Source organism: Mucor mucedo (assembly GCF_025094135.1).
Source record: "Mucor mucedo strain NRRL 3635 chromosome Unknown EV154scaffold_77, whole genome shotgun sequence".
In the NCBI taxonomy this organism is placed as follows: Eukaryota; Fungi; Mucoromycota; class Mucoromycetes; order Mucorales; family Mucoraceae; genus Mucor; species Mucor mucedo.
Genome location: NW_026252361.1, coordinates 122,219 through 149,359, shown reverse-complemented (window position 1 = coordinate 149,359; position 27,141 = coordinate 122,219). Strand labels below are relative to the sequence as shown.

The 27,141-nt window shown below is 37.0% G+C and overlaps 10 protein-coding genes across 10 annotated transcripts; 7 read left to right on the top strand and 3 right to left on the bottom strand.

Annotated features, from left to right (window-relative positions):
- Positions 1-154: 154 nt before the first annotated feature.
- EV154DRAFT_424753 (Endonuclease/exonuclease/phosphatase) lies at positions 155-2,790 on the top strand (the record flags this gene model as incomplete). The annotated part of the gene is made up of 3 exons (XM_051596210.1): positions 155-1,304; positions 1,378-1,593; positions 1,700-2,790. 3 exons carry the CDS (start codon positions 155-157, stop codon positions 2,788-2,790), a joined length of 2,457 nt encoding a protein of 818 aa, XP_051455394.1.
- A 478-nt stretch (positions 2,791-3,268) lies between these two features.
- EV154DRAFT_468097 (uncharacterized protein) lies at positions 3,269-4,049 on the bottom strand (the record flags this gene model as incomplete). Its single annotated transcript, XM_051597788.1, has 4 exons — positions 3,978-4,049; positions 3,633-3,923; positions 3,476-3,575; positions 3,269-3,419 (listed from the first exon to the last, which is right to left on the bottom strand). The coding sequence occupies exons 1-4, from the start codon at positions 4,024-4,026 to the stop codon at positions 3,272-3,274; spliced, it is 588 nt and encodes a 195-aa protein (XP_051455393.1). The 5' UTR covers positions 4,027-4,049.
- A 2,076-nt stretch (positions 4,050-6,125) lies between these two features.
- On the top strand, positions 6,126-7,484 carry EV154DRAFT_468092 (exostosin family-domain-containing protein). The gene has a single exon (XM_051597787.1). It carries the CDS (start codon positions 6,145-6,147, stop codon positions 7,405-7,407), a length of 1,263 nt encoding a protein of 420 aa, XP_051455392.1. The 5' UTR covers positions 6,126-6,144; the 3' UTR covers positions 7,408-7,484.
- Positions 7,477-8,002, bottom strand: EV154DRAFT_447040 (uncharacterized protein; the record flags this gene model as incomplete). Its single annotated transcript, XM_051597122.1, has 2 exons — positions 7,477-7,559; positions 7,635-8,002. 2 exons carry the CDS (start codon positions 7,997-7,999, stop codon positions 7,550-7,552), a joined length of 375 nt encoding a protein of 124 aa, XP_051455391.1. The 3' UTR covers positions 7,477-7,549.
- Positions 8,003-10,562: 2,560 nt separating this feature from the next.
- On the top strand, positions 10,563-13,747 carry EV154DRAFT_565873 (uncharacterized protein; the record flags this gene model as incomplete). The annotated part of the gene is made up of 9 exons (XM_051605923.1): positions 10,563-10,605; positions 10,668-10,813; positions 10,886-10,994; positions 11,077-11,976; positions 12,039-12,175; positions 12,242-12,451; positions 12,520-12,692; positions 12,756-12,955; positions 13,017-13,747. 9 exons carry the CDS (start codon positions 10,563-10,565, stop codon positions 13,745-13,747), a joined length of 2,649 nt encoding a protein of 882 aa, XP_051455390.1.
- A 209-nt stretch (positions 13,748-13,956) lies between these two features.
- Positions 13,957-14,813, top strand: EV154DRAFT_516138 (uncharacterized protein). The gene is made up of 4 exons (XM_051602341.1): positions 13,957-14,183; positions 14,243-14,358; positions 14,417-14,710; positions 14,772-14,813. Exons 1-3 carry the CDS (start codon positions 14,047-14,049, stop codon positions 14,533-14,535), a joined length of 372 nt encoding a protein of 123 aa, XP_051455389.1. The 5' UTR covers positions 13,957-14,046; the 3' UTR covers positions 14,536-14,710; positions 14,772-14,813.
- A 52-nt stretch (positions 14,814-14,865) lies between these two features.
- On the bottom strand, positions 14,866-16,924 carry EV154DRAFT_544731 (uncharacterized protein). Its single transcript, XM_051604620.1, has 5 exons — positions 16,766-16,924; positions 16,531-16,710; positions 16,298-16,465; positions 16,086-16,233; positions 14,866-16,024 (listed from the first exon to the last, which is right to left on the bottom strand). The coding sequence occupies exons 1-5, from the start codon at positions 16,901-16,903 to the stop codon at positions 14,907-14,909; spliced, it is 1,752 nt and encodes a 583-aa protein (XP_051455388.1). The 5' UTR covers positions 16,904-16,924; the 3' UTR covers positions 14,866-14,906.
- A 107-nt stretch (positions 16,925-17,031) lies between these two features.
- Positions 17,032-18,581, top strand: EV154DRAFT_516132 (putative mitochondrial carrier protein). Its single transcript, XM_051602340.1, has 6 exons — positions 17,032-17,189; positions 17,247-17,299; positions 17,394-17,545; positions 17,608-17,846; positions 17,900-17,996; positions 18,065-18,581. Exons 1-6 carry the CDS (start codon positions 17,082-17,084, stop codon positions 18,469-18,471), a joined length of 1,056 nt encoding a protein of 351 aa, XP_051455387.1. The 5' UTR covers positions 17,032-17,081; the 3' UTR covers positions 18,472-18,581.
- An 878-nt stretch (positions 18,582-19,459) lies between these two features.
- Positions 19,460-23,037, top strand: EV154DRAFT_544729 (uncharacterized protein). The gene is made up of 10 exons (XM_051604619.1): positions 19,460-19,718; positions 19,772-19,810; positions 19,873-19,978; positions 20,042-20,899; positions 20,953-21,295; positions 21,355-21,415; positions 21,478-21,654; positions 21,710-21,963; positions 22,044-22,730; positions 22,786-23,037. Exons 1-10 carry the CDS (start codon positions 19,522-19,524, stop codon positions 23,019-23,021), a joined length of 2,958 nt encoding a protein of 985 aa, XP_051455386.1. The 5' UTR covers positions 19,460-19,521; the 3' UTR covers positions 23,022-23,037.
- Positions 23,038-23,517: 480 nt separating this feature from the next.
- On the top strand, positions 23,518-27,130 carry EV154DRAFT_483620 (uncharacterized protein; the record flags this gene model as incomplete). Its single annotated transcript, XM_051598590.1, has 5 exons — positions 23,518-23,724; positions 23,790-24,957; positions 25,069-26,652; positions 26,779-27,035; positions 27,089-27,130. 5 exons carry the CDS (start codon positions 23,518-23,520, stop codon positions 27,128-27,130), a joined length of 3,258 nt encoding a protein of 1,085 aa, XP_051455385.1.
- Between the last annotated feature and the right edge of the window lie 11 nt (positions 27,131-27,141).

Genomic DNA, 27,141 nt, shown 5'->3' with positions numbered 1-27,141 from the left:
TCCAGATGCTGTTGCTACTGCTGCTGCTGCTGCTGCCGCCGCCTTATCTAGATCAAATTCGTTAAATGGCGCTATCTTGGATAGACAAGTATCCACAGATGATTGGGAAATATTACTTTCCACTACCACAAAGGATGATCTTCTGTACCCTGATATGTCGCGTACAACTGTTGAACCTCCCAACATATTAAGTCACGAAATACGCATACCTAACCAATATGGTACCATACACGCTTTAACCGTAAGAGGTTCAACCATCGTTATCGGTACCTCTAATTATGCCATCAAATCATTTCAGATTCACGAACAAGGGGACGCTTTATTTAATCATACCACCATTTCCAACAACAGCATCAACAGCAGTAATAGCAGCAGCAATAACAATAACAATAACAGTAGCAGCAGCAGCAGTAGTAGTAGTAGTAGTAGTAGTAGCAGCAGTAGCAGTAGCAGTAGCAGCACTAACAGCAATAACGAGACTTCTTCTGACATAATTCGATCTGTATGCTTTTCTCCTGCCATCCATCCCAACGATGATAATAAGATTGTGTGGGCGGGCACAGAAACGGGCTCTATATTAGCGATTGATATCGAAACGAATAAGGTACTAGTGAAACGGATGGCAACGCATAGCCATCCCATCACGTTTATACTTCGACATCGTAATACTGAATTATGGACGATTGATGCTGGAGGTAATTTGAATATCTGGCCTGTATTTCCCAATAAATCGAATGCGAGTTCGACGACGATCAACCTATTGAACACGATGCCAACGCGGTATCTATTGGCGCCCAACTTAAAAACCGCCATTTTGGCGATTAAGAAATCGGTGCTTTGGTGTTCTGCAGGACGATCTATTCTCAAGTTGGATCGATCAGAAAATGTGTCGATACCCCTGATACATATCTCGTCTGATCTCGGAGATATTATTCGATTGGTCCTCATTCCTTTTCATCAACACCAGATTTATGCCTTGCATTCGGATGGGAAAATTACTGCGTGGGATCTGGTCTCGTGTCAACGTGTCAAGTCTATCGTCATTTCTTCCGTTGATAAACTGACTTGTTTGGCTACCGTGGGGGAGTATTATTTATGGGTGGGATATAATAATGGTACTATTGCTATTTATGATACGAGAGTGGACCCTTGGATTGCTCTTAAAATATGGAAAGCACATCGAAACCCCGTTACTAAACTACAAGTTGATGATTTCTCCATGGCTGAAACAGTGGCCGTGGTAAGTATGGATTCTGCGGGACATTTGGCTATCTGGGATGGTCTCTTGACCGATGACTGGTTTGGTAAGGGCATTTATTTTTTAAAGATAATGAACCCTGTTTTAATGTCATATTTTTTTTTTTTTAAAAAAAAAAGAGGAACAAATGTTGGCCAATGTAGCAGAATATTCAGATTCCAATGAAACAAATTTAATGATTTGTTCCTGGAATATGGGTGCAATTAAACCCGAAGCTCTATCCGACGTAGACAAGGAAAAGATCCATGAATGGTTAAACGGTATGACTGACCCAGATATAATCATGATTGGAATACAAGAAATAGTTGATCTCGGTTCCAAGACAATTACCGCGAGTAATAAAAAAAAAAAAAAAGTTTCTATCATTTGTTCTATAATTAATTTTTTTTTTTTTTTAATTTTTTTATTTTTCTTTGCATCATTTTTTAAAAAAAAAAAAAGAATCGTTATTAAACCTGAGTAAAAAGATTGATACGATACAAGAAGCCGATGAATTGTTAACTCACCGATACATGTTATGGCATGATTATTTTATCACGATTATCTCTACTAACTTTGGTAAAGGGAAATACGAGATTATCAAGACAGATCAAATGGTAGGCCTCTTCAGTTGTATCTTCTTAAAGACCGATCATCTCAAGCGTGTGCGTCAATGTGATTCCACCGTTGTCAAGACAGGATTTCGTGTGATGACGAAAGGATTGCACGGAAATAAAGGCGGGATTGCCACTCGGTTAATTTTGGACGATACGTCGCTATGCTTTGTCAATTGTCATTTAGCCTCGGGTCAATCGCATGTACTGCAACGTAATCTTGATATCGAAGGTATAATTACCTCTGCACGCTTCCCCGCTCTTCACGATGGTGGTGATGAGGAAAATAATGTATTCACTCGTGAAACGGATGGCACCGGTATCTTGGACCATGAAACTTGCTTCCTAAGTGGGGATTTAAACTATCGTATTGCCATGTCGCGAGAACAGGTACTGGGCTTATTATCCGAAAACAGCAACAACAGGTTTGAAGCCTGGGAGACGCTACAGCGAGAAGATCAGTTAAAACAACAACAGGTGCTGAATCCCATGTTTCGATTGTTCAACTTTAAGGAGGCACCCATCTTATTTGACCCGACGTACAAGTACGATCCTACTTCAGATATGTATGACAGTTCAGAAAAGAAGCGAATACCTGCCTGGTGTGATCGTGTGCTGTATCGAGCACCAAGTGCTTTAACCAATGTTTATTACCGTCGTCACGAAGTAAAAGCATCCGATCATCGACCGATCAGTGCAGGATTTACGGTGCCTGTTAAAACCATCCTTCCAGAGAAGAGACAACGTGTAAAGGCACGCATTCTTTTTGAATGGCAAACCAATATGGTTCGACTCTTGAAAGAGAACAAGGTGCGTTATGTCATTCATTACGACCTGTGTGATGAAAATGAGGCTCAGGATAGACTTGAAAAAGCTGATTGGGATGTGGAGAAAGTTGTGATGGATCTTTACCATGACAAGGGCAGTTACATTTTGTGACAATAATAATCATAAAAAAAATCAATCACTGCTGTGCAGATGTAAACAAATAAAAATTATTTTATCTGTTAAAATATCGTTTTTCAATTGGCTTTATACCACGGTTAGATAGATAGTACCAATTGAATAACAAATCAAGCAATCTATACAGTAGCAATTTTGTTTCTTAATACGGAGAATTTCGCAGCTGTGCTCACTGAAAAGAAAAAGGAAAACAACAAAGCGAGGTTACTTTTTGAAAAATGAAATAAATTCATATATTCCCAGCAGGGTCTTTTTGTACAACTGTATTAACTTATGAATCTGTTTATTTTTTTAGTTTATAATTTACGCATCATTGAGAGGTAGGACTGGATGAAACAGAATGGTGTGGAAAACAATAGTTAAAGTAGGTATTAGTCTGAAGGAGGAATCAAGAACTATGGGATATTATCACATTGTATAGAAGTACTATTGACTATAGTATTTAACTGCATGCAAACTACTTGGATCTTCGGTAAAAAGCTTTTCTACAATTGAAAACCTTTAAACGTCCAGGATCTTCTAATAGCTGCTTACAATCATACACAGTCATTTCGTTGGTATAAGGAAAGAGATCAACTATAATTTTTTTAATTTGTGTCTTTTCACTATTAGAATATTATTAGAAGCTACCTTTTTCTTTTTTTCATTGTTTTTTTTTTACCTTAAGAATTCCTTTAAGTCCAAACAGTTTGTGCTAAGGCCGGCATAGTCCAAAGTGGCCAAACAAACTTTGATTTCTGAAGCTATAAATTTTATCAAGTCTACAAGAAGTAAGGATTAAGTGTTTATTAAATATGTAAATACATGATAGGCTTTACCTTGAGTGCTTCCTTCAACATCAATCTCGTCCAATAATGTGTGTTGATTTTTATCTCTACTTTGCATAGGATCGGAAGCTTGGGAACAAGGAGAAGCAAAAACCACATCTACCAACGATCTTTCTTTAAGATTTAGGCTCATAGTTTTTAAAAGTTGGCGCCTTCTATCATCAGGCTCTTTGCCAGGCGACTTTCTGATATACCCTATGATTTTGTAGCCCTCCTCTTTAAGTTTCTTTATATAATTTTGGTATGATGGAAGATAGTTGTTAATCTTATAAGCAACGTCATCTACACAGCTATATCTTAGTGGACACTTATTTAGGTATTTTGAAGGGTCCTTACCAAGATAGTCATGTGAATCTTTTAATGAAAGTCGTATCTTTTCAACCATATGCTTTCTCAATCCACTTTGGGAAATGCTAAACCCTTCAAAAGAGGAACACAGTTCCTCTCTTGCCATGTCAATGGTAATACACGGGTTTTTGTCCACTAACTCGGCAAGAAACACAGTTTGCTGTGCCGTGATCTTACAACTGTTTGCTCGCTTTGCCCCGCCTATTTTAGAAGGCTTCTTTAAACAGCCGATAGGAATCACGGTTCCATCACTTTCATTCCACTGTTTCGATATTTCATAGGCTGTAGAGCGTGGGATAAAACAACTTTTGGCATGTTTAGCAACACTGTGGACTTCTTCTTGCATAAGCTGAAGAAACATTCTAATATTATTGGGCCCATAGTCCTTATAACCAGAAATATCTAGAACTCCGTATTTTTTTTTCAAACGTATTTTTTTTTATACCACTTACAGGAATTCTAGCTAAGGCCAGCAGGCCAGTATGATCAAACCTATTTACAGTCCAATCCCAGCCATTCACGGTCTGTGAGTTCAAAAAACTCAAGAACCCTGCCTGGGAGGTCGCCCTCCTATAGCAAAGACTAGCCGCAGCCGCAATATCGCAATAAATCTTTTTCAATTCAGTGTCTTTTCAAAGAAACAAGAGTCACTACTAAACAAACCTTTTTACTTTATCCGTTACTTTCATTTACGATAGAAAAAAAATTATGTTAAGGGAAAAGAAATTGGGAGGAATAAAGTGTGTGAACCAGCTTTATAAACAAGCTTATGTCAGGATGGTTTGATTGATTGTTTCATCATTTATAACGTTTGGACCTTTACTTAAAATAGAAACATTGGCAAAACCGCAAGCAAATCAAAACTTGGTAGTTGTATATCTGCGTTCCAGTAGTAGCTTGTAATGACATTGAAGCAGATTTTATGGAAATCAGAAATCAATCATACTATGAGTTTGTCTATAAATAATTTTCAGTTGTCTGAATTTAAAGTGATAATACGTACTGTACTCAAAAGTTTTATGTGCTATGCGAATTGACTTCCCTTCCCAGTCCCAAAAGGGGAAATTGGGTACAAAATGCACCAATATATTTTTTAAAACGCGCCTGAGCTACCACTGTGCACAAAATAAATATTGGATTTTATCTTTTTTACACATGATTATGTGAAGATGATTCATCGTGAAGAAATAGGATGATTTCCCCTTCCATGTAATTTCTTCTTCTTCTTGACCGGTTGAAGAGTTTTTTTTTTTTCGTTTTATCAGTGGTTCTGTGCAGATCAAGATACGGGTATGCAAAACAAATCTTGAATTTTAAAAAATATTGCATTCTTTGATTGTGACCAATATCACGTTTTTATTGAATACTGTAAATTCATTTACATTTTAATTTTTAGTATATATGAATAAAAGAAAAGAAATAGATGAGCATACCCCGTTATTTACCATCCATAGGCAAGTTTTCTCTCTTTATTTGATGATTTGGCCATATTTTAATCTGCATGCATGATAAATGTCATAACCAGTAATACCGTGACCTTTCTTTTGTTACACACAATTAGGGTTCATATCAAACATTATTGCTTAACTGATATACTCATCTTAGAGATAGGGCCCGAGGAAAATGGGGAGAGTGTAACCGTAAGTGGACCCAAAATAGAAATTGAAAGGTTAAAAGAACAAATGTAACAATAAAATACTTGTACAAATGTTGATACAGAAAGTCTAAATTCTTTTTCAAAAGAAGATGAGAGAGTGCATCAAGCATTTTTAAGACAGCGGTGGTTTAGTCTTGCTAGAGGAGATAAGAGGAGGTTCAAATGTTCGTTATTTAGATCCATTGCGGTTGAGTAGGGAGTGTTTTTTTTTCCAGTTGATCATTGTTTATCAAAAAAAAGTTATTTTGGATAGAGGGAGGGATTATTGCACAGATAATGAGACACAATATCGCATAATGGGTAATCAAAGGCAATGATGAAGGTATTTTTTTGGGTAAAGAGAAGATTGTGTACAAATAAAGTACAACCCATCAATCACCGAGGTGAGAATTGGGTTTTAAAAAAAATAAAGTACAAGGTTATGTGTGTATAGGATACTATTTAAATGTTTTTTTTCCTTCTTTTTTAAAAAAAAAACTTTTTTTTTTTCACAAAGGCATGGCGACAGTCTTAAGGTTTAATAAGAGATGGATACTTTTAATAGGGAGTTTATTAGTATTTATCTTGACCTGCGGAATATTCGGACTGTTTAGAAAGGCAGCATCACCGGCACCACCACTTCCGTTTATCGATTCCCGATTGTATTGGCCTACACCTATAGAGCAGGCCATATGTCGACCTAAAATCTATGTATATAAACCACCCAGCACCTTTCAAGTACCCACCAGTATTCAACAAGGTAGATGCCACGAGTCCAACTACAATTCCGAGATTATCTTGCACAACCAATTGACCGATCCTTCAAGTCCTATATATAAACATTATGTTACTGAAAACCCAGAGGAGGCCGATTTCTTTTTTATCCCATTTTTCGGTGCTTGTTATCTTTACAACTGTTGGGCCGAAAGTGGTTGGAAATGGGACGAGCGTTGTGAGGTCGATACCAAATATGTTGCTCCCATGATGGACATGGTCATGAACGAGTTCCCTTATTGGAAAAGAAAGGGAGGTAAAGATCACATCATGATTCATCCGATGGATCAAACATTTACCTATTACCAAAACAACGAACTGTTTCAGCCCGCCATATTCTTAAAGACCGTAGGAGACAAACGAGAGAAATGGATGCACCGTCATAGATATCACAGAGACATTGTCATTCCCTCAACAACACGCATGATTCATCATCTTCGAGCTAATCCTCTTGATTACCTGCATCCACACAATGGTCAACCCAAAAAAGGTAAACGAGATATTTTTGTTCTCTTCCAAGGGTGTTGTCCCGACGTCAAACCCGAAGCTGAATATTCCAATGGTATTCGTTCCTTGTTCTTTCAATATTTCTCTCATTATTCTGGCTATGAAATCGGAAATGTCATTTCGGATCATGAATACATTGAAAAGCTATCTCGCTCGAAATACGGTCTTAGTCCGATGGGATGGACCTTGGATACAACTCGAATTTGGGAATTTATGGCCTTTGGTGTCGTCCCTGTAGTCATTGCGGATGGTATCATTGAACCCTTTGAATTTGATGTGGACTGGGATTCGTTTATTGTTCGAGTGCGTCGTGATGAAGTCCATCGACTGGATGAAATATTGAGGGGGATTGATGAGGAGACCTACCAATACAAGCGTCAAAAGTTATGGGAATATGGTCGTCGTGTTGGTATAGAAATGGATGCCTGGCATTTCATTGCCCGTGAATTGTGTCGTATGGCGGATATTCATGCTCCTGTCAACCTAGAATTGGGCTACTAAAAAAAAAAAAGAAAACTCTATATTCACATATATATATATTTATAATAATAATAATAAAAAATAAAAATTGCTAATGTATAGAACTTGCTTTTTCTAGAAAAATATCTAATTTTATTAAGTTTATATACAAGTGTACAGCTGTCTACATGCCTCTGTTTTATCACACACAAAAAAAAAAAAAAAAGGTTAATAATTTCCAACTACTGATATAATAAATGTTCAAATACCTCTGCTTCATTTGCATGATAAGTGCAACCTTCTTTCCAATCATGGCACCGAATAATTTACGGTTACGTTCAATATTCTTTCTTCTCCTTGTGACGTTGGGCTTTTCATAGTATCTGTTGGCGCGTAACTCTCTACGAACATTGTTTTGGGTCAAGATGGAGTTTAAACGTCTGTAAGCAGTGTTGGGGTTGGAAACGGAACCAATCGATCTACCGCTGTAAGGGTCAAGTGAAGTGGAGAGTTCGTTGGGAGCACGAAGTTCGGCAGCCAATACACCAGGCATAGCAGGGGTGCTTTCCTCTTTCATGCCGCCTTCAATTTGTCTCATCACATTGCTGGTAGATATTTGACGCATCCATTGCATGGGTGCACCAGGTGTTGTGAATCGGTTGGAAAGGTTTAACAAGGTTGCTCTCAATGCCATCTTTAAAATGATTCCAATAATAATTAAGAGAGAGAAAAAAAAAAAGAGAGAGTGAGGACCATGGCCTGGTTTAATTTTTTCCTACACCCGGAAACCCAAAACCAGAGTCACATTTCAACGTCCGTGCTTCTACAGTTTGTGATATCAGAACAGACAATTAGGTTTTATAGTAGGATCTATCAGCGGTTGGTATGGTAACTTGAATAGTAGGCTTCTTCGGGTTGGAAGACCATTCATCATTTGAATTTTTTTTCTGTAAACTCCATCACTACAAAAAGATTCTCAAGTCTATTTTTAAAAAAGTGCTTATATTTCTAATCAGGCACATATTTGGGTTTCATTCATCTCTTTATTGTGCGCTGGTTTATATCGTAGATGATTATATTTATTCGATCTAAGCAACAGCACTCTTTTATATTTTACTGATATTTCTCCCCGTAAAAAAAAAAAAGGTCCAGTGCATTTTTTTTACAGTGTAGTATACCCTACAATTCATATAATTTGATAGCCTCATCCCTCACATTCAAAAGAAGCACACCATCAAGAAAGTGCATATCTTTATACGATGGAATACACAAAGCTTGCGATGGTATCAATTTATAATGATATCCTCAGCGCACACGCTACTTTTTATAAGAGAAACTTCACCTTCACTTTTTTTTATGCGAAAATTACTCAAGCTTCAATTTGTCGATGAGTCTTCAGCAATTCTCTCAAACACTCCTTGGGTATGATACCCTCAACAAAGTTAGTACGATATCATCTTTAAAGGGCGCCCCTTGGCCATTACTGTACACGCTTTATGCAGTATATGGACCCAAGTGAAGATGGCAATACTGTTACAAGGAATGGTTGTCTTGCTGCAGATCCTTTTTTTTTTGTACAGTGGTTCTTTGAAAGAAGCATCCACCTTTAAAATTGTTACGGTAATCATGAAAAAGTTCTGACTTGGAAGAATCGCTCTTTAAAGAAAAAAGGAATTGTTAGCAAAACAATTTTAACCTTTACTTTTCAGGTCGTCAAAAGTCCAAGTTACAAGCAGGTAGGCTAAAGCACTCACTGTCTTGGGCTAAAAAGAATGCGTCAATAAAAGCTATAATGGCTTTTCTTGAGTTGAATATAGTTTGCATAAAGTGGACACAAATAGTTTATAGTTGTGTGTTGTATAAAGTCTAGAGCTGTGTTGCTTGACCTTTCTTGGACATTACGCGCTACTGTTTGTATGAAGAATGACATTTTAAAGCACACGAAAGAAAAGCTGCTTTTCAAAAAAAAAAAAAAATCTATCTCCGCTTTTATAGGTCCGTTTTCATGCTCTCTCTTTTTTTGTTCAGGCACTGTACATTGTAGCTTCTTGAGCAAAAAAAGATACAAATCTTATACAAATATCAGCTGTAAACAATCTTTCTGAGTATTATGATCTTTTATTATATGTTTTGTTCAAACTTTAATAAGAAAAGAGCAAAAAAAAAAAAAAAAAAAAAAAAGTAGACGGAGAAAAAGTTTTTATTTTTGTAACCACAAGTTGAGCTCTGTATAATTTTTGCTGTCGTATTAAGAAAAAAAAATATTTAGGTAAAGTAAGCTTGTCAGCGCCGTTTCCAGCTGCGGCACTGATTAAGTGAGCTCATAGCCGCATAGGGGCATGGGCAAGCCGAAGGCCCAACGGCCTAGGAATGATAGCGAAGGCCCAACGGCCTAGGAATGATAGAATAAAAAAGAATAAAAAAACGACTTTTTTTTTATAATAATGCACGCTTGATATTCCCTTCTTTTTTTTTTAAAAATAAAAGAACCTTTTCTCACTTTGAAACTCAATGCTTTTATTTTTAAAACGAAGAAGAAAAAATTTGCAGAACTCAATGGAAAGTGAATCTATAGAGGAGAACCTTGTTCCTTGTTACGATTTTACAATTCCTTTTGATTTCTTTTTGTTCATCCAAGTCATAATGTTTCGTTGCTTGTACGAGAAACTGCACTCAGCTACTCGATAGCATCCATTTTGCGATTGACCTGATCCAACAATGCCTTATTTGGTCAAAGTCCATTAGGGAGAAACTGTGTCGTCAGACGAAGATGTTCTCGTAGCTTTTTATAGCAATAAATATTTAGACATACATCAGGAAACTAACGGATGAACCCACTTTTCGGATAGTGTAAAGCCTGTAAATTAAACACGTAAAAGATTACGGTATATATATTGTTTAAATCAATGCTGATAATAATTCCACTTTACGATTATTTGTAAAGGCTAATGGGAAGAGGTGCCAGAAACCGTAATTGATCAACTTGTCACCCTATAAAAAAGAAAAATGGCTAGCATCTCGCCTTTTTTTTTTTTTTTTTTTTTTTTTTTTTTTTTTTTTTACATTTGATGCATCAGTAGTGACTCAGTTGTCATATAAAGCATGAAGATATTCATTGGCAGAATAAAACCTTAATTTTTTTTTTAAAAAAAATAATTAATTTTTGTTGTCTTTCTTTTTTTTTTATTTCTAAATTCATGAATTCACCTTTTTTAAGAACTGAAAGTCCAACACCTTTGGGTAAGAAACGGAGAAAGAGAGACGATAAGAAAGCTAGCGAGATTTGACCATTGAAAAATTAGGCAGTTTATCACAATTAACCAACTCGAGACCACTTCACCCAACACGATGCATTCACACAATTTCACAAGAAGACAGAAACTCTGTCTTATCCCTTGTAGCCAGTAAACGCTATTTGTTCAGTGGAAGTCAAAGTTCTCAGATCCACGTAAGACACACACACCCCATTGCTTCAAGTTAAAACAACAACCTCAATTAACCATTTTGTATTTAAAAAAAGGTTTGGGATCTTTTAACTTTTACTTTGGTCACTATTTTAAAAGGTCATCGTGGTAGTGTTTTAGGTTTAAATTTATCCGAAGACGAACAATATTTATTCAGTAGTTCTGGTATGTGTGTGTGTGTGTGTGTGTGTGTGATTTTTTTTTACACTGTTCTAAATATCTATGCTAATACTATTTTTATACAAAGGTGATGGTACTGTCAGAGTTTGGAACACAGAAACATTAAAATGCGCTTATCTCATCCAATCATGTCACGACGTCGGTGACATCTTTTCTGTTGTCTATTCTGACACCACCAACAAAATCTATTTCGGTAGCCAAAACACCAGCATTCAATGGTACGATTTCGCCGATCCACAAACACACGGCTCCAATACAGATATTTCAATCGTTCCCAATTCACCTCGTAAAGTTGGAACCATCAATTTCTTCGAGGATGGGGAAGGTCATGACGAGGAGGATCGATTACAGGCCGAATTAGACAGAGATGTCATTAAATGTGTTATCCGTGAAAAAAACGTATGCAGTAATGCACATGACGGTTATTTGTATTGTTTATTGCATGCAAAGGATATTCCCAACATGGAAGGTGAAGTCCTTATCAGTGGTTCCGGTGATGGCGATGTCAAAATTTGGGCTATCCAACCGGACGGCATCAAATTAGTTCACATATTAAAGGGTAACCCAGACAAGGGAGTGTTATGTCTAGCATTATCAGAGGATGGTTATCTGTTCTGTGGTGTTCAAGGTGGCGATGTTCAAATTTGGGATTTAGAGACGCATCAAATGATTCGATCTGTCATGGCTCATACGGATGATGTATTGGCCGTATCTATTAAAGGTCCTGGATTTGTGAGTGCTTCGGCTGATGGATCCATCAAGATCTGGAGTGAAGGATTTCAATTTAGAGAAAGTTTATGTGACCATGAAGGCATTGTCTTGTCCTTGACGACGTCTGGAAATTATTTGATCTCGGGCAGTAATGATCATTCAATCAAATTTTGGGATTTGCCCTGTTTCACAAACACATCTTTTGAGCCCTTCAGAAGACCAAGTGCTGGATTACAAGATGCTCCCTCATCCAACGGTAAAAATAAATTAAATAACATCGATACATTATAGAATTGTACTGATGCATTTTTATTATAGATACCATGTTGTATGTTCTGGAGAAATGGATCGCTATGCGTACAGTCAGTGGAAACCCTAAATATATGGAAGAGTGTAGAAGGGGTGCACGTTTCCTCAAGAATATTCTTCAACAATTAGGTGCGGTCAGTCGTATGGTAAGATGGTAAACAAGAAAAAAAAACAAAAAAGGACACAGAAAATTAAAACATCATTGGGGATAGATTCCTGGTGCTTGTGGACGTAATCCTCTGGTGTATGGTAAATTTATTGGTAAACATCGATCCAATGATAAATCTGTCCCCACTGTCCTGATCTATGGCCATTATGATGTAATTGCAGCGGAAAATGAAAATAATTTGTGGGGTACAGATCCATTCAACATGACAGGTAAAAATGGTTATCTGTATGGTCGCGGTACAAGTGATAACAAGGTAAAATATCCCAGCATCTATTTTTTCTTTTCTTTTATTTAAAACAAATCATAACTTATATATTGTAGGGGCCAATCCTTGCATCGATTTTTGCTGTGAACGAGTTGTTAAAGGAAGGTCTTTTGGATGTCAATGTCATCTTTTTAATTGAAGGTGAAGAGGAAAGTGGCAGTGTTGGATTTTATGAAGCAGTAAACCAAAACAAGGAACTCTTTCAGGATGTGGATATGGTTTTATTAAGGTAAGCTGATTATAGGTTATACTTTTGTTATGTCCACTCATGTATATATATGTGTGTGTATAGTAATTCTTATTGGCTTGGCGAAGATGTACCTTGTATTACATATGGCCTAAGAGGTGTTATTCACGCAACAGTATCCATTAGTAATAAGCGTGCCGATCTTCATTCTGGTGTAGAGGGAGGGGCTGTTTCTGAACCCTTGATAGACCTGATCCACGTATTAGGAAAACTAGTAGACAATAACAAGAAAGTTCTCATTCCAGGTAATATAAATATGTTGTATGCATATTTCTATGGTATTTACAAAGTAATTGCTCCCATCAGGTTTTTATGATAACGTAAGCCCTATAACGGAAGCTGAAGAGAAATTGTATGATCCTATTGTTGAATGGATGCAAACATCGGAAACAGCACGGTCCAGTACACGAGCCCATCACTCAACCATTGCCTCACCCAATACATGCTCACCTGATTGTGGTAACGAAACCCAGTGCAAGATATTGGCCTCAGACAATGAAATGCTGGATGCAGACAAGTTAAAGCAGCAATTGATGGCACGATGGAGATATCCTACCTTGACAGTACACAAGATTGATGTATCTATCAACAACCCCACCATTATTCCACGTAACGCAAAGGCAGCCGTGAGTATGCGTGTTGTCCCTGACCAGACTATCACAGATATTTGTGCCCAGTTTGAGCAATATGTCAAAAATGTGTTTGCTCAATGTAACTCGGATAATCGAATCTCAATTACCATTGAGAGTGCAGCCGAATATTGGCTAGGAGATTTGAAGAGCAAATACTTTAAGGCGGTTGAAAATGCTATAGCAGATGAATGGAATATGAAGCCATTGTATATTCGAGAAGGTGGATCGATTCCTGCCGTGCGTTGGCTTGAAAAATTCTGTAATGCACCTGCTATCCATATCCCATTCGGACAGTCTTCGGATCAGGCGCATTTGCACAACGAGCGTATTCGACTTTTGAATCTTCATGCAGGAAGACGTATTGTGAAAAGTTTGCTTACTGCTTTGCCCAATTTACAAGATTAGATTAGATAGACAAATAAATAAAAAGATGTGTATGTGTATGTATGTATGTAACGTGTATTCTAATTTTATTTTACCCTATGGCTGCTGTAAGCTAAATTAAATGATTTGCCGTTTGATATCGACATTGATTGGTAACTTAATGGTGCATGCATTGTCACAGAGACTTAGCTAAAAAAAACAAGAGCATAAGAAATGCCAGTAAGATAACTAGCTATATTATTGGCATTAAAGACTGTGTAACATCCTTCATTTGGATATCTCCATTATCCTCAGCCGGTCCTTTTTTATGTCTTTGAACCATGTCGGATACTGAACGTCCCACTAAGAAACGAAGGATCAATGAGAATGCAGAAAACAGAGGAATCAATCTTTTGAATTGGTTGCGTCATTACACACAGTTCCTGACACATTCCGATGCACCGTTTATACTTTCAAGGTAAGAAGAACAGACCATTTCAGAGATCAAGCAACCATTCATGTTGACATGTACCATAGTTATATTAAACTAGCTCTACATACTATTGGTGTTTTAATACTGCTTACTATTTGTTATCAAATGATACAATCATGTGCAACGGAAATTCATTCGCGGCATCAAATAGAGATTAAAGGTATAGAAGAGACTTTGTATGGGCTAAACCCAAGTCTAAACGGAGTTTTTCCTTCTAGAATTCGAAGACAAAATCCAAGCCTGTCATTACGACTATGTAAACAACAATTGTGGACCAAGCTTAAAAGGCGTTTATTGGCAGACATTCTGTGATGAATGGGATAGATATCCTTTTTGATTTATTAATTTGGAAGCAAGAAATAGATTGTAAAATCCTTAACCACTGTTTTTTTTTTGGAATTTTTACGTGTAGGAATTTACAGCCTCGATATATCGGAAAAACACAAATTGCAACGCAAGTACTAGGTGAAATGATGAATGGATTTGTTGAACCTTTAACATTTAAAGCCATGGTATGAAAGATGCGATTGGTGATATGATGGGATATTATACTCATAATTTATATTTGTATAGGTGATTATTTGCTTATTCGTATTCGGCTTTTTCATTACATCTAGTTTTGTTGTGTTATGAAAATAAAAAAAAATAAACGTGCATGCTTTATTACCAAAAAAAAAAAAAAAGAAAGGATGTGTATATTTCTTTTTTTTAAAACTTGAATTCCTTCTTCTTTCCTTCCTTTCTACTATCCTGTGTCTTTGCTTTCTTTGCTTGTCTACTAGCATGCTCAGCGTACATGTCTGATAAATCCTCTTCGACGCCGACAGGCTTTTTAGCCTTCATTTGAGCGTCATATTTAGCACGTAAAGTAGCTTCATCCAATCCACTTTCAAGTTCACTAGGATCGATTGTGACATCCACATTTTCACCAACTTTACGTTTTGATGATTGAGATCTTCCTGGTGGCACATTGGCAATAGGTTTATCGACGGTTGTAAGATCGTATCCATGCTGAGAACCCATGAAACCAGAAATATTTTTCTGAACCTCTGGTAATACTTGATAAAGTTGTTTTGGTCCCTCATCTTCATCTCTAACACGATCTTTACGAAGTTCAATGTGATCTGGAGTCTCTAAGCCAGAAGCGATAGAAGACATACCGGATGGAGTGACTAAACCATCAGCAAGATCAGTGCTTTCAACTTCAGCGGTCTCTTCCTCCTCTTCAGCTTCGCTTTCCTCTTCTTCTTCCTCTTCTTCTTCCTCGTATTCATCTTCAGATTCAAGTTCACCCCAAATCTTTTTATCTACAGGTTCAACAATCTCTGGTGGTGCTGCGTTAGGTTGAGTGACACCGAATACGTCACCATAAAGAGGACGATTGAATTCATCAACAGGAGGTCTACCCCATCCACCAGGATGATAACCCCACTGAGCACCTTCGGGTATCGGTGCATTTAAACCAGCAATTTTGAGACTAGGATAACTAGGAGGAGGACCGTAACGTTGCATATTAATTAACCAAGGAGGGGGAGCCAATGGAGGCATATTCAGAGCTTCTTTCAATTCTTCTGATAATTGACCTGGTTTTTGTTCCTTTAATTTGGTCTCAAACTCTTTTCCTTCGTAATAAAGTTCACCGTGCATTGTGTATTTTGATCTTGTTTGGAATCTGAAAAATGCATCGTGTAATTTTTGATAATCAATGTCTAATTTACCCATCTTGGGCGCCACCTTCTCCTTCATTTTACTCTTTAAACCTGCCGCACTTTCTTTTTCTTTCACTGCGTCACGCATTTCCATAATACCTGTGTCCTTGATGAAATCTAATGAATTCTTTATGTTTAGTCATCTATTCGTTAAATCGTTTCTCTCTTGTTGTTTTACCAGGTAATTCCCATGGTGGCTTTTCGATACCACGCTTGCCTTGAAGATATTTACGCTTTTGACTCCAGTGAGCAGGGACAGGAACTGTATTACGATATGACTTTAATGCTACTAATAATCTTGGATCTGTAGCTGTGACATCCCACCACTAAAAATACGTAGGTTATGAATTTACATGCATAATATATATATATAGTTTCTTCTTTTGTTACCTCAACTGCTTCAGGCTTCTTTACAAGTTGTTTTAATTCAGCTACAGTTAAACGTTGAACCTTCTTCATTTTTTTCTTTGATAAAGGTTGATCTGATTCGTGCTCTTCGTCGGATTCACCTTCTTTATCTTGGGGTTGTTCTTCGGTATTGTCGAGAACGGGAAATTCCTAAACAAAGGGAAGAAAATGAGTTTAAGGTAAATAAAGATCTAGAGGAATGCGGTTCCACTTACTTCGTCATCTTGCTCAGGTTTACCAGTTTGGAAATGTTTAAAGATGTCTGAGAATTGTTGAAGAGTGTTTTCATCCAGATTTGACATGCCGTCCATATTTTTTAAAGCTGAAACATCGACAGGTTGAACAACGTATTCGATTTCAACATCATCGAGTGGTTCATCATTTTCTTCTATTTTCTACTCTAAAGTAATTAGAAAGGAAAACGCGACAAATGGAAAAACTTCTACTTACAACTTTACGTTTAGCTTCTTCTTCGAGTTGACGTTGCTTCTTGGACTTCTTCTTATTTCTTTTTCTTTGCTTTTGGTGAGTTTTTTGGACTGTGGGTTCCACCTTTATAGGAACGTCATTGGCGACTGCGGCTGACATCTTTTAAGGGTTCAAGTAAAGAGAAGGGCAATTTTTTCTTGGTGAAAAAAAAAAAAAAAATGACGCACAAGGGTAGCAGTCACTATCCCTGCCCACCTCTTTTTTTCTTTACAGCTTGTTCCTTTCTCAGTTTTTTTTTTTTTTTCCTTCTTTTTTCTTACCCCACATTAATTAGTCCATGAACCAACCTCCTGAGCTCGGTCAATTCAACAACCAATTGAAGTTTCCGTTTGCTATACCTTCCATTACAATGGAAGGTGGCACTAAATACCCTCCTTTCTTTGACGTGAGTTTTTTTTATTTTCTTAGCTGCCAAATATCTTGTATTTAATCGATAGAATAGGCTTGCATAGCAGGTGGCATTGGTGGATCAGCAGCCGATTTTATGATGCACAGGTAAAAAAATAGAATAAAAAAAAATTGTACCTGTCAACTTTTTTTTTTTTTTTTTTTTTTTTTTTTTTTTTTTTGCATATTAATTTTTTATTAGTGTGGATACAGTGAAAACACGATTACAAGGTCAACCACACAGTCGAATCGAGAAATATACGAGTATGGTACAAGCTTATAAATTAATATTTAAACAAGAGGGTGCCGTGAGGGGATTATATGCTGGTGTGTCCCCGGCCATGATTGGATCAAGTAAACAAAACAACAAAAATAATTGCCTTTTTTTTTTTGCGTGCTAAACAATAATCTTATAGTCCCTGGTACAACTCTTTATTTCGCGGTATATGAATTGACGAAAAGAACCTTGACAGAATCAAATGTACCGGAAGTTGTATCTCATTTGACAGCTGGTTCTTTAGGTGATTTAGCAGCTTCCTTCATTTATGTCCCATCTGAAGTCCTAAAGACTAGACTTCAACTACAAGGTAGATACAATAATCCACACTTCGCTAGTGGATACAACTATAGAAACACATGGCAGGCAACAAAAATGGTAAATCCCAACCTCTCACAACTCCTCCAATCCCCTAACAACATTTTACCTAGATTGTCAAATACGATGGTTATGGTGCATTATTTCATGGTTTTAGAGCAACAATTTTACGAGATGTGCCTTATTCAGCCATTCAATTTGCTTGTTATGGTAAAAAAAAAAAATTATTTCTCTTACAAAAAAAAAGCTATTCTTGTCTAACGTGTTTCCCCATATAGAACAATTTAAAAAAATTGCGCAAAATAGATTCAAGGGAGAGAATATCCCGATTGGTATCGATGTGGTTACAGGTTCATTAGCTGGTGCCATTGCAGGTGCAGTTACTACACCACTCGATGTGATGAAGACTTTATTACAAACACAACAGACAGTAAAAAACAAGGCTGTGGCGGTCACTGGTACACCTGGATTTGAAGCACCTGTGAAACATTACAGTGGTATTATGGATGGCATGATGTGGAATTATCGAAATCAAGGCATGGCAGGATTATTTCGAGGTATCGGTCCCAGAGTATTTTGGACCAGTCTTCAAAGTGCCATCATGTTTGTCATCTATGAACAAGTGTTACAATTTCAAGCTGGATTAAGGGAAAAGGGTGAATGGCCGCCTGCAGGATTTGTATAGAGAAAAAAAAAGCATCATTCATACCTAGAACATAAGAGAAACCTACTTCCTTTCTCTTTTTTTGTATCATAAATAAAAAATAAAATTAGAATACATATTATATACATACACAATATCATACATGTTATTTGTAACTTTCATCTCAAGTAGATAATATTATGGAAATGTAAGCCTCCGTCCCAACTGAAAAATTCTGATCAAAGATATATAGGCTACATCGACATATCTCCTCGTTTTTCTTGGGTAACTTGGCAACTGGAATAGATGTCTTGTAAGCCTTATCGTTCTGTCCAATTGTTTTTTACCCTTGAATACGTCAAAATATTAATACTAAATTATCATTTGCCCGAGTTTAAAGTAACCATTGGCCGCAGACGCTGAGCTAGAATTTCGGAACACGGGATCGCGTTAAGGGCCAACGACGTTTGGGTTGAGCAAACAGAAAACGGTAAACGTCACACAACAAGCGATAAAAACCAATTTGTTTATTTGACTTTTTCATGGTACAAATGTCCTGCCAAATAATAGAACCCTATTTTTTTTTTATTTTTATTTTTTTATAAATACCGCCTGCGTTTTATCAAACAAACTGCATGATATGCGTATATTTAAATGCCGAATTGGAGTGTGCAAATATCAGATTCTACAAGAAAGTAAAATGCTCATAAAGACAGAATGATTGAAACCAAGTTTTAATAATCGAATTTTAAGGTTTCACAATATTCTGTTTCTGGATCAAATCTAATACAGGATTTGGCATTCGGTAGACCATCCAATATCAATAAGACGGTGGTAAACCTGTTTGGTTGTTGTTCAAACATGCAAAGAATGAAACACTTTTGTTTTCAAAAAGAGAAGGTTCGTCAAGACTTTTGTGTGTATGACAAGTGCGTAATGAGAGTTTCAAGAGAGTGAGTGATACGATATATATTAAAACCCAGTAAGCTTCTTTTAACAAACAAGCAAAGAAAAAAAAAAAAAAAAAAAAGAGAGAATCTTCTTTTTCCTTATATTATTTACGTATTTTCACATTCCATTGCCAAACAAGTAATGCCGAGTAACAATTCTTCTGTTATATCGGGCTTTCCTTGTATTGGTATATTTCGCTTCCTATGTGAAGACGAAGAACCGTTACCAGGATCTCCAGCTCAAAACGCCAAGTCACCCACTGGTTTCCAGACGCAACTCGTCTTATGTACTACAGTTGGAACATTATGCTTCTTACTGTTCTGTGTTCTACGAGTGAGGTATGTGGAATAAAAATGCAACGTCTCGATCCATTATTAATGCTCTCATGTAGATGGAGTGCTATTTATTCGCCAAGACTTCGAATGTTAAAGTAAACAGTTGTATTTGTGTATGTTGTAAAAACACGGGTGACGCTAACTCCTTAAAATTTAGGCATGCCCCGGAGCAGCTACCTGCCACCATGTTTGGTTGGATTATACCCTTATTAAAAACACCCAATTCTGTAATTTTAGACAAAGTTGGATTAGATGCTGTTGTGGTAACTTATGCATAATTAATTGATATAGTATGCATGCAACTCATGCGAAAAGTAATGATTTAGATGCTGCAATTTTTGTTGATGAGTGTCAAGTTGTTTAGTTTCTGTGGATTCTTTGGTACGGTAGTATTATACCCAATCAGTAAAATGGGCGGTGATATCGCAAACGGAACATATCCGGAGCCAGGCAACGGAACAAATAACGGTACAGCCTACTCATATACTCATCATGAGCTATTCTTTTTTGGAAATAGTAAGCCAACCAACAGAGTTGGAAACAGCTTTACATCGCACTCTGTGTCCTTTCTGTGGGTTTATCTATTCTTCACTTACTTGTTCGTGTTTGCAACTTTTTACTTTACTTTCTTGAATTATCGGGATTATGTCCGTATCAGAAGAGAATTTTTGTTGAGAAAGAGCAAGACTTTGTCCGCACGTACTTTGCTAATCACAGGAATACCCCCGTACCTTCGTTCTGACCGCAAATTAGCGGATTATTTTGAGAAATTAGGTATTGGTGTAGTGGAGTCTGTTCATACGATTAGACATGTGGGAAGATTATTAGAATTTATAAAAGAAAGATCTCAACATCTTCGGCAATTGGAAACAGCCTACACAAACTTTTTAGGAAATCCTTGTGAACTAAAAGGTTACGATCCTGACGATATTTTAGCGGAAGAGGATGAACGTGAAAGAACCTTGCATGAAGTAGATAATACCAGCGCATTACCATCACACTTAAAGTCGAAAGAAAGACCAACATTTCGACAGGGCTTATTATGCGGTCCCAAAATAGACTCGATTGATTATTATACGGAGAAATTTGACGAAATTGACGAATTGGTGGTAAAAGCACGTAAAGTAGGAAAATTCTTACCGACCAGTGTTGGATTTGTTACCTTTGAAGAAACAATTAGTGCCGTAAGGAAAATCATATATGAAGTTGAAACGTTATTCATCTTTTTGTTATGCAGTATGTAGCTTCTCAAGTCTTGATCGATTCAACCCCATTTAGATTAAGAGCACAATTAGCTCCTGAACCTAGAGATGTATTATGGGAGAACATATCGATGCACGGAAGAGAACGAGTCATCAGAAAAGCTTTAATCATGTTAATACTTCTATTTTTGGTATTCTCTTGGACAATTCCTTGTAATTATCTTTCCGCTTTGACCTCTCCCAAATCATTGAAGGCTTATTTTCCTTGGTTATTGAAATTGGCAGAGAAGAACAAGTTATTGAACCAAATTGTGGCAGGTTTTATACCTACACTAGGTGTTGTTATTTTCTTTTCTGTTTTGCCTATAGTATTTAATAGTAAGCTCATACAAGGAATCATCTGATTATCTCTATACTGACAATGGTGATATATGTAGGTCTTAGTGTGATTGAAGGCTTTACAACAAGAAGTGAATCAGAAGAATCTTGTTTTGCAAAGTAAAATGGCATATACAAAAAAAAAAAAAAAAAAAAAAAAAAAAACTAACGGCATATATTAGGCAATTTTTCTTTTTGTTCGCCAACGTTTTATTATTCATTACGGTGGCAAGCACCTTGTTCAAATCCAAGAGTGACATTTTTGAGGATCCAACAAAGATTGCAAACATCTTTGCTTCCAAGTTGCCGGAAGTAGCACCGTTTTATATTAATTATACTGTGCTCCAAGGCATCATGCTGTAAGTTATATTAAATATCTTTTAAGAAAAACTATTAACATTTTAATAATTAAAGTTGCCCTATACAATTACTTCAAATCGGGCCTATTCTCGTCCAGCAATTTTACAAAACATTCTTATGTAAGACACCTCGTGATTATGCCGAAGTCTTTGCACCTCGCATGTATAACTTTGGATGGGGATACCCAGTTCCAGTCTTTATGTTTGTGGTCATTCTGGTCTATTCGACTATATCACCCTTAATTTTGGTATTTGGAGTTATTTATTTCGCAATGAGTTATCTAGTGTGTAAATATCAATTATTATACGGTAAGTCTCAAAAAGAAAAAGATGCATTAGAGGCAAAATGTTTATATTAGAGTTTACATATTAACATTCTTAATTTATAGTTTATTTCCATTCATATGAAGTAGCGGGCAGAATGTGGCCCTTGGTGTTTTCGCGCATCATTATTGGATTAGTGATATTCGAGTTGACATCGGCAGGGTTATTTACATTGAACAAGTCCTATCCTTTAGCTGCCCTTTGTGTTCCATTGATATTCCTTACAGTGGCGTACAAGATTGTGATGGATAAAGCGTATCAAAGGAGTACGCAATTTTTACCCCTGCAGCTATTATCCGAAAAACTTGGACCTATGACAACCATTGCTCAACCTCAAAAGAGAGATATGGGTACAAGTAATATCTCGGACGAATCCTCTTCCATTCACCCTCTAGCCACTGAAAGCACCAAAAAAAATGGAGAGTCTAGCACATCCAAACCAGCACTTTTAGCGCATGTTTCAACATCGCAGGTAGCCAGATTGAAAAATAGAAAGCGTCGCACTGTCTTGGATGAAGATGATTATGTTGCAGATCCCAGAAAATTCACGGATTATAGGGAACCACCAATGACATTATTAGAAGGAATTTTGAATACTGGCATGAAACAATATGGTCATCCAGCCTTATTAGGTGTCTTGCCACAGATTTGGTTACCCGTTAAAGTTGGGTATGAAGACAGAGGTATTGTTATGCCCAGGTCAGCCTTCTCGTCATCATCATCCACTTCATCCAAAAAGAACAATGATTTAGGTAAAAATGAAATTTATTTGTAACATGAAAGTAAAGACTAACGGCAAATGATTAGGAGATGAGAATCGACCCCTTTTGCAGACTATTATAACCAGTCGTACAAACAATGATCTTCCGATCAGTAGCAGTATACCTCTATCTAGAAGTCTCGAAAGAGAAATTGAAGAAGGAGGTCAGACTGATGAAGAAGAAGAAGAAGATAATACCGGTACATATTATCATCACCCTGAAAGACGTCTTTCAAAGAATTTATTAAGCCGATCCTATGGAACCACTTCTCAAACTAAATAAAAAAAAAAAAAATTTCAAAAGAAACTTTACATAATGCAAAGAATGGATTTGTGTGTGTGTGTGTGTGTGTGTTTGTGAGAGCAGTTGATGTCATAATAATAATAACAAGGGGAGTACAAGGTTGAAGTAGTGTAATTATAAGCCCTTAATAATTATATAGGGGTAGTAGAACAAAGAAAAGGCAGATACGAAATTATATTCCTTCTTCTTTCCTCTTTCTTTTCTTATAACGAAAAATAATAATAGAGAGTCCCCTTGTTTTTATATATATACATAAAAAAAGCCCCCCTTAAAAGATTCCCCTTTAAACATGGCAACAACTAAATATTATGCTACTTCTGGTTCAGAAAAACTCGAAGAAATTGATGAGGAAGAACAGCTTATGTGGCAGTCAGAACACCAACAACGTAATGATTATAACCACGATGATGATGAGGACGACGACGACGACGACGACGATGATGATGATGAATTAATGATAGAAGATGCTTCATCCATGTCTTCTTCACCTAGTATACCTGATGAAAACATCAATTTTGATTTGGTATACGCGCTTCATACCTTTGTTGCAACCGTTGAAGGTCAAGCGTCCGTAGTAAAAGGCGACGCATTGATATTGATGGAAGACACAAATATTTACTGGTGGTTAGTTGAAGTACTAAAGACACGTGAAGTCGGTTACATTCCGGCTGAAAACATTGAGGTAAAATATTATGTTTGCTACCTGAACCCAACCTAAAAAGAGCGCGTCCTGATTGTTTATTTTAGACACCTTACGAAAGACTGGCAAGATTAAACAAGCATCGCAATGTAGAAATAACTTCACCTTCCATACATGATATTGCACCTTTACCTTTAGCAGCAACACACCCTTTACATTCAACCCGAAGAGTTACCATTGGCGACGAGGCCTTGTCCCAAATATTTCACTACGAGGTTGAAACAGATTTGGAAGATGACGATGAGGAAGGCTATGAGATGGACCATTTAAGTGAGGAAGAAGACGAAGAAGAAGTACAAGTGGAAGAAGAGCAAATATATCAAGTCAAAAGCGAGTTCCAGGAGATAAAATATGACGATGTTGCTGAAAAACAGGTTTGGCAAGAGAAGCTCTGGGACGAAGAAGAAAAAGTGGATCTTGAAGCCGTGATGATGGAAGAAGACAAGATGGATCTTCGTATTTTTGCAGGAAATATCGGACAAGGGCCTTTATTTCATACGTTTCCTGTTCTTGTAAGCACAGCTGCAGACGATTTAATCAAGATTGCAGTCAATAAATTTTGTATGATGGACAACATTGAATCATCAGAGGATACAACAATAGAATACTATCTTGCCGTACAGGGTATGGATGGTGATGAGTATGTACTTTCGCCCCAAGATAAACCTTATTCGATCTTCAAGACATTGACAGATTCTTTAACTACACCAATGCCTTCCCTGTCACACATTCGACGCATCTCCCAACAGTCCTTGTCATCCACTTCTTCACGTAGACCAAGATCAAGTAGTTTCAGTAATTATGAGCAAACTTCCTATGATGAGGACTCGGTGATAAGAATCTATCTGCATCGACGTATCAAAAGAGCAGTTGAAAGAGAAGGATTAATCTATATAAAAGTATCACTTTATCCAGATGAATCTGCTATAGTTAATACAACAACAGCTGCGCCCGTTTCAAACGCTGCTTTTACAAAGAACCCAACCACACCAAACCTTAAATTAACTAAAAAACGTCAACAACAACAGAAATCAGAAATTGATCGAATTGATAAAATTATATCTGTTAAAAAAGACTATCAAATTGGTGTAGTGATCAATCTCGCACTTGAAAAGTTTCACGTTCCAGATGCTCAAGCAGATGACTACATTTGTGGAGGGGATAGTTCTAGGCAATTGGGCAAATACAGAATGTCCTTACGGAGTAATAATAAAGGTAAGAAAAAAAAACAAAAAAACCAAACAAAAAAAAAAAAAAAATAGGAGAAAGTGTGTGTGTGAGAGTGTGTGTTTGTGTGTATTATTAGATTTATTAATGTAATTATAGAAACCGAATTAAATCCAAACGAACTCATGTCAAATGTACTACTTAATTCGACCACAACCACAGTTACAAGTGACCTATTATTCGTATTACGTAAAGCTGGTTCTATCAATAAACAATCCCAGAGGCAGAGACATCCACCCAAAGGCTCAGCAGGCAATGATTATAACAAGTCATTACCAAGTCAATTATCAACAAGTGTTGAAGAGGACCGTGTTGTCTCAGAAGATAGAAGGCCAAGTATTCTTGATATATTAATGGATACTCCTAAGTTTATGGGTGAACGTCGTCCAAGTGTAATGAGTAGTTTACTAGATCCTTTACCCCCACCACGTTTTGCGGAGGAAAATAATAACAGGAGACCATCCAGTTCAACTAATAATCAGGAACGAAAATCATCTTTAAATAATAATAATAATGGACAATCACCTTCTTCTTCCTCTTCTTTATCATTTCCAATCATTGAAGAAAACATGGATAATATTGTTGAAGTAACACCAACATCATCTTCATCCATCATGACTAAATCAACTCAACTATCTTCTTCCACCGAGGTAACAAAGAAAAAGGAAAGTTTAAAGCAGCAATTTAAAAGATTTGTAGGCTGGGGTTCATCATCTACAACTAAAAAACCAAGCAGCACCATGATTCCACCTCCGTTAACAACAAACATGAATAGTTACAACAATGTATTGGATTCACCCTCTGATATGAGCTTCGTCTCTGCTCCTTCAACCCCATTGCCTCCAACACCTGGTACTCCACGCTCTTTTACAAGTAAATCTCGTCAAGGTAGCCAACAATTACACGGTGAAAGTAAATTGATTATGGAGGTGAACACGCCTACTTCAATGTCACGTAGACCAAGTGAGACTACCACTCTGAATGATCCCTCTGCTGCTTCCTTGGCCGTTGCTTCTGTTGTTACAACCAGCAACAACAAGAGACTATCCACGGTATCATCTGTTTCCTCTTCCTCTAGCACCTCTTCCACTTCTTCCGTTACCTCAGAAGAAATAGCAGTTGCAGCAAAAAAGGGGGTCGCTCTAGAGGAATCTGACGACTCTGACATTGAAATTGCTAAAAACAAGAAGCAAGCAGTAGTCACAGAGGTTGATACATCAGCGGCCGAAGATATTCAAGCACAATATGCCATGTGGATGAATAGTCAACCAGTTACTACAGCAGTAGAAATTGTAACTGCGCCAACTACTCCAACACCGGTATTAAATTCGGCCATCCTGACCAAGGCATTACCTCCTGTTATCACAAGTCCTGTTCCAGCAGCTAAAAACCCATTGAGAAATAAGTCATCAAATATTTCAAATACTACCACTATTACAGCGACACCGTCACCATGTAATACACCATCTATTACGTCTACCAATACTAAAGAGGAAAGATCTCTCCATCCTATGCCCTCAAACAACGGTCAAGATTTAGATGATTTATTTTTGCTGGTTGCACACGGAGTTGATTTCCTAACCACTAGAGAGAACACAAAATGGGAGGAAGAAGGTGGTTATGAATTTCATCCATGGAATAGACCACAGAGTTCATTTGCTGTTAGACAGCAAGTCCAAAGAAGTAAAAAAGAGATGCCACCATTACCTATTAGTACTACATCTAATACATCCAACAACACCAACAATAATACTAATACTACTACCACCACCACTACTACTACTACTACTACAACTAATGATAATGAAGAAAATGATGAAAATACTAGCGCAGCATTGGCCATGGCAAGATCTTTATTATTAACACCTTCAATAAACACAAATGAAGAGAACGAAGAGGCAAAGCCTATTTCACCACCATTGACACCTTTGCCTCAACAAGCCGCTGTTGAAGAAGAGTCACCTTTATCCATGGCCAAGCGTATTTTAGGCGCCAAGCATGAAGCTCCCGTGGTAGCTATCACACCTTCAGTTCAATTACAACCACAACAGTCAGTAGATGATGAAGTAAGTTAATTTTGTCAATATATTTACAATAATACTAAACTAAAATTAAACAGGAATTACAACGTATTGTTGCTTCTCACATCGTATTCTTTTAAAATATATCCAG